Raw genomic sequence first — 6,278 nt, 5'->3', positions numbered from 1 at the left:
AGTGAGCTCCTAATTACTGAGGCACACCACACACACACACACACACACACACACAAACACACACACACGCACGCAGGCACCCATGCACACCCCACGTGGGAGGGTCTGGTCCTTTTGTTTGTAAGGCAAGCGAGCACCTTACCCACTAAAGCCATCTCCCTGGCCCCAATAGTTACCTCCAGCAAATAAGGTTTTGTAGGTCTGTGACACAGGTCAGCAGACATACTGTAAACAGGAGGCAGTGCCCACAAGCACAGCTGTGCTGGGGAGGGGCAAGAGGACCCTGATCTACATGGGTTCAGACATCACCTGGGAAAGCTGTCAGTCTTGAGAAGACACAACTTTCAGAAGAGAAACTCAGATAGGCAGTGGCCCTAGCACGGCCTGAGGTGAATTTAACGGGGAACGGCTCTGAGACTGCCTGCTTTGGCCACTCTCGCTAGTGCCACGCTTTGGCCTCAGTCCTGGGGTTTCCCCAGGACATTCCAGCCCTGTGGCTTCTCTCACTTTGCTGCACCTTCAACAGAGCAAAAGGCAGCCGACGCTTGTTCACAGCATTCTTAACTGGCAGTGGAAAATGCTGGGGACTTTATTGAAAAAAAAAAAAAAAAAGCAATAAATAACACTGTGATAAAAACAGTTCAGAAGTTGACTGCACAGACTTTGTTATATAATCCAGAGGGTCACAAACGATTAACAGAAAAACAGAACAACCAATTGTCCAGATGAATTAAAAGCAGAAAGCAAATATAAAAGCCTCTCCCACATCAGCTAAACAATAAATATGCACAAGTGTGCCTGAGCCCTGTGGCTTCTTAGTTCACTGAAGTCAGTCAGAAGGCTGCCAAGACAGCGGAGTGGAGAACCAGGTCCACTCTTACAACAGTTACAAATAAATGTAAGACAGTTGACACAAGAGAAATAAGGCCTTTATTGGAGTTGCAGGCTGCCCGCTCCGCTGAGGTCTCTTGCTTTCACCTGTTGTTCTGCCCCAGTCAGGAAATGAGCACCTGCCCCATGATTGGTCCTTGAAGAGTGTGGAGGGAGGGAGGTGGCTGCAAGGCTCCATCAGCTGCTCAGTCTGCAGGTGAGGCCACCCTGCCCCTGTAGAGTGCTGCTCCCAGCTCACTGCTCTGCTCAGCCTTTGGAGACAATCCACCCATGTCCAGAGCAGGGCCAGGGATGTGGTCAGGATAAGGGCTGTCCACAGAATCCTGACCATCAGTCTCAAGCCTAATGGAAGCTAAGATTTTGTCTAGAAAAAGTACGGTTAAGGTAAGTCATTAAAATATGACAGAAAACACCAGAAAATAAAGTCTGCTTCTTTCAGAATGATTGTTGCAGAGCTGGGTAGAGGAGAACGCACATGGCTTGTATCATGATGACTTTATAAACGTAGCAAAATCCTTTCCTCTGTCGGGTTCATCATTAAAAAATTAAGCAGGAATAATTACAGTAAATGCATAATTTACAAAAGCCCTATATTTGCTCAGATTTATACACAAGCATTACAGTACATTCATTTAAAAGACTAAAATTAGGTATAAGAACATGAATTGACTCAAAGGATATTTATAGCTTGGATATACATGAAAGAGTAAGTAGCTATATAAATGAGGAAGTATAAGTTTACATAAATATAAGAAACAGTCAATTCTAAAATAGGTTCTCTATGGTATTTATGATTTTTTTCTTCACTAGTTTAAAAACTCTGTAATAAAATATCTTGGGTCCACATAGCAAGAGTTGCCAGATGGGGCTCCATGAACTCTGCACCGTCCGTGCCTCAGCGGCATCATCTGTAGAAGTAGTGTGGGTAAACTGCAAGTAAGCAAAGACACTTCCTCTCAGAACAGGCTGCCCACACAGGGCCACCCCATAGCCACCTGTCACCTAGGACCAGGCCCCAAGCATATGTCTAAAGATATTAAAAGCAGAAAACAAAAACAAACAAACAAAACCAGTCCTGATCCCAGTAGGATAGCAGTCCTGAGAAAGAGGGGGCTTAGGAGCAAAGAGGGATGAGGGCGGCTGGGCCTGGGAGAGCCACCCTTAGCTGGATGTTTAAACAACAGCTGTCTAGACTGAGGGCGGTAGTATCACGTCAGCAGCCACCTGATGACTAAACAGCACAGGAGGAGCCACACATGGGGAGCTGTACTTGAACAGCTGAAAGAGTCACACCAGTGCAGAGGACTGTTCTCACCCCTCACCCTCCATGACATCAGCCAACACCTAGAAAGTCTAGAGAGATGGCTCAACAGTTAAGGACACTGACTGCTCCTGCAGAAGACCCGAGTTCCGTTCCCAGCACCACATCAGGCTGCCCAAAGCTGCATATAACTCTAGCTCTAGGGGATCTGACACTGTCACTTGGACTCTTCTGGCGCCTGCACTCACACATGCACATACCCACTCACAAACACATTCACACAGACACACACACAGAGAAAAAATAAGATTTTCACCCTCTGTGGTCACTGTCCACCACCTGTGGCACCAAGTGTCAGGAGAACTGTATTCTTTCAGTTCCCAAATAACTGAGGTTGGCTCTCATGGTCCAAAGCTGCCAACGCCGGGTGGACATGAAGTGGCCCACCTGGTCTCTACTGGGGGTGTCTGGAGCAGCAGCTCTCTACTCACCAGCAGGAGGCTCTAGCAGGAGTAAGTCCTGACTGTGGCAGAGTCCAACCTCTGTGATCCGGACACACTACCTGTCTCCACAAGCATGGGAGGAAGCATGCAAACACAGCGTGCAGTTAGTGTTAAACATCACACAAGGAGACAAAAAAAGATATTCCACACTATCGGGACTTCTGGAGTAATGGAAGGATAGCCTGCTGAGGGGAAGGAGCCAGGCAGGAACACCATGGTAGCTCAGACGCTCCCTCTGAGAGCCTGGAAACTGGCAGTTAACTCAGAAGCAGCAACGAGCAAGCATCACAAACACAATCTCAGGCACCCATGTAAATGACAAATATGAAAGGGACCACCAGGTTTCTCCTGAGACTGCACCACAGACCTTACACAAGAATACTACACCTCCAAGCATCCACAGGTAAATCTCAGCCCCAAGAGGGACTCTGGGAAGGGCTGTAGCCACACTCCTAAGGTGGAGGGCTCCATGAAATGGGGCAGAGGTAAAGGGCAGGATGACCAGGACAGTGGCTTCTCTTAGGAAACCTATGCCCAGACTCAGATTCCATCAGATACCATGGAAACCACTGAGATACTGGTTGTCATTTAATAAACAGCCAGCATGGCCTAAGAGACAGAATGGGCCTGTGTACAAGGAGAATGCTAAGTTCCCACAGCCACACTCTCAGAGCCACTGGGACAGCTGGCTTAGTGGAAGGAATGCCTGCCATGAACACTGAATCTCAGCCTTCCTCCTTTAGATGAAGTTCTCAGCACAGCTGGTGGCCAGCAGATGCCTTCTCATATGTGAGAGTAGAGGAAGCCACCTCCACCTAGACACCTACGCCTCTTTCTAGGCTGCTTTCTCTCTAAACTCCCATTCTTAGAGCACTAGTGCTTCACTGAGGAAGTGTGGCTTATAACAAGGAAAAGCCTGCATGCACCCATTCAGCCTGAGCTAGGCTGGCACAGCAGACTCACACTGGTTCTTACGAAGTTGCTCTGAGCAGACAGACTGGACCTTCCCTTGAAACACAATACCGAACCATGGCCAAAGCAGCCAGAGCTTTCTACCTGATATGCTCTCGAGGAGTCTAGCCCAGTAAAGCTCTGCTTCTTTGCATGTCTCTGGTTTGTGCAGTGAGACCAAGAATTCGAAAAGAACATAGCTAACCCATCACCTGCATTGGCAAAGAGGAGCTTGCCTGTTAAGACTCAGGTTTGGCTGCTTCCAGTATGAGGCTGTCAGTTATTAAAACCTCCTTAGGAATATACGGCATAGCCAGAGGGCTTGCTCAAGAACATGCCTTCTCAAGGTCATGTGCCTTCTAGCAGCAAAGTTCTAGGCAAACCTCTGGCTTCTGTCTTGTCAGAAGTCCGGGGTCCACTCTGTCAGCTGTACCCCACCATCTCTGGCTGGGGACCATCTAGTTCAGCCTATCTTCCCTGTCCTATTAACAGGGACATATGACTAACAGAGCAGAAAAAGGTGGAAACTGCATTATTTACAATTTGCCAGTTGTTGTAGCTTATGCCTGTAATTTTAGCATTCACAAAGCTGAGGCAGGAAGCTTACTGTGACTCTGAAGACAACCTAAGCTACTACAGTAAGACCCTGTCTTAGGAGCGAGTTGTGGTCAGGGCTTTGGCATGCAACATAGAGCAGACACACCTGTGCTGTCTGTCAGCTCTGATCTCACAGCATGGGCTCTACCTAGTCCCAAGAACAGACAGTATTAAACCTATGGAAAACAGGTTAAGATTCAATCAAACAATTTTCTTAGTTTCTGTTACTTTGGTGGTTAATCGTGTTGATCCAATGTTAGGGTTAGCTGAACAACAAATACACCTGAGGAGCATGCAGCTGCACTCCAGTGTCCTGGGAGCAGTCAGTGGCCACTCCCCACATGTGGTGGTTACAGGGCCCACCACATACCATCCATCTGAACCTTCTTTGGCTGCATAGAGGGAGATGACATAGAGGAGGTGACTCGGAAGTTGGCAGGCAACGTCTCTGCAGAGCCAGAGGCTAAGCCACGGATGTCCTTTGGTCTGAACTTCTTCCTCCAGGAAGGTGCCCTCCTGAAGCTTTTGTCATCATCCTGGCAAACCAAGAAGACAAGTACTAACTAACAGTAATCAGCCAGGCCCATGTTCTTTGAATGTTGTTGGATCACAGGGCTCTGGCCATGTGTGTAGCTAACTTTCACCATGACAGCACAATTGCCTGCCTAGTCCAGATCTACAACAGAAAAGGGCTGTGGAGATACTCCTCTGGCAACCCCTGCAGAACTTAGATCAGTCCAGGGCTGTGACCTTTGTCACACAGAAACCACCTCACAGACGGGGTCACAGCCAACAAGACCTGTATCTTCAGAGGTAGCCTCTGTTCTTTTTGTCAAATTTTTTCAAGGCCCAATGATAACAGTCCTTACACGTGATGACAGGTTTCAAGAGGAAAGAAGTAACAGGTTTGAACAAATATATTTCTCAGACACATCTCTCTCCAAGACACAGAGCTCTTGGCTGGAGCAGAATGGTCATTTCTTCCTAGAATATAATAAAATAGTTGCTGCTTCTGGGCTTCACCGAGTTTTATGCCTTGATAAATCATTTGTGGGACATCAAAAGCCAACAATCAGCCAGGAATGCTGAGGGAATTGCGATCCCATCATTTGGAAGGCTAAGGCAAAATGCTGCAAGTTCAAAGCTAGCCTGGGCTACATAGTAAGACACTTTCTCAAAACAAACAAAACCCTAAATAGAAAAAAAAAATATTAAAATCATTCTTGCTGGACGGTAGTGGTGTGTGCCTTTAAAACCCAGTATTCAGGAGGCAGAGGCAGGTAAATCTCTGCGAGTTTGAGGCCAACCTGGTCTTATAGAGGGAGTTCAAGGACAACTACAGCTACCCAGAAAAACCCTACCTTGAAACAAGCAAAACAAAACGAAACCCATTCTTTTCTGGGCTGGGCATGCCCACCAGTAGACTGTCAATGCAACTGGCTCTCTCAACACCAGCATCTGTGTATGTATATATTTGAATTGATGTCCACACTCCTTAAGCAGCATTTCCCATATGGTTCTAAATGTGTTGAAATGGGGCCCACTCAATACCTAGGAATACACGTGTGGGCTGGGCTGGGCTTTAGGGACCAATTTCCAGCCCCAACACCAGGGAAAAAAAAAGCAGACAAAACAGAACAAGACCATCAGGCTGAGTGCTCACCTCATCAAACCTCCGATCAGTTCCTGTGACCAAAAGGTTGTTGAATTCTCTTTCCAAGACAGCTCGAGCCTAAAACAGTAAAAAAAGCCACCAAAGCTTTCATCAATTACTGAGAAGGACGCTGTTATAGCCCACTGCCAGGGACACTCTGACCCATGATGGAATCCAAACATTACATCTAATCTGTGGGTGTATTTGAGGGGGAGGAGCCATAGCAAGTACTATGCAGGAGGCTGGAGTATGAGCTAATGTTGCTGTTCTGTAGAGAAATGGAAATTTTACATTTTCAAACATGCTCATGAAGCAAAGAAAATTAAGTAAAGCAATGACCACAAAAGCTAAATTAATAAAAACTTCCATGCAGTATGCTTGAAACAGAAAGCAGATACAAGCATAGCACTAAGCTTCTGTT

At 46.8% G+C, this 6,278-nt stretch overlaps 1 protein-coding gene across 3 annotated transcripts in view; it reads right to left on the bottom strand.

Moving 5' to 3' along the window:
• Positions 1-640: 640 nt before the first annotated feature.
• Ppfia1 (PTPRF interacting protein alpha 1) overlaps positions 641-6,278 on the bottom strand; it is an 80,300-nt gene continuing 74,662 nt past the window's right edge. For all 3 annotated transcript variants that reach the window (XM_028771152.1, XM_028771153.1, XM_028771154.1), the window contains 4 exons: positions 5,867-5,935; positions 4,574-4,739; positions 2,644-2,714; positions 641-1,821 (listed from right to left, as the gene is read on the bottom strand). In XM_028771152.1, coding sequence (XP_028626985.1) covers positions 2,656-2,714; positions 4,574-4,739; positions 5,867-5,935 — 294 coding nt within the window. In that variant the 3' untranslated portion in view covers positions 641-1,821; positions 2,644-2,655. The remainder of the gene's footprint in view (positions 1,822-2,643; positions 2,715-4,573; positions 4,740-5,866; positions 5,936-6,278) is intronic.

Source organism: Grammomys surdaster, unplaced genomic scaffold (genome assembly GCF_004785775.1).
Source record: "Grammomys surdaster isolate TR1022 unplaced genomic scaffold, NIH_TR_1.0 205, whole genome shotgun sequence".
NCBI classification, from domain to species: domain Eukaryota; kingdom Metazoa; phylum Chordata; class Mammalia; order Rodentia; family Muridae; genus Grammomys; species Grammomys surdaster.
The sequence above is the reverse complement of the archived record's forward strand: the minus strand, read 5'-3'. Positions and strand labels throughout refer to the sequence as shown.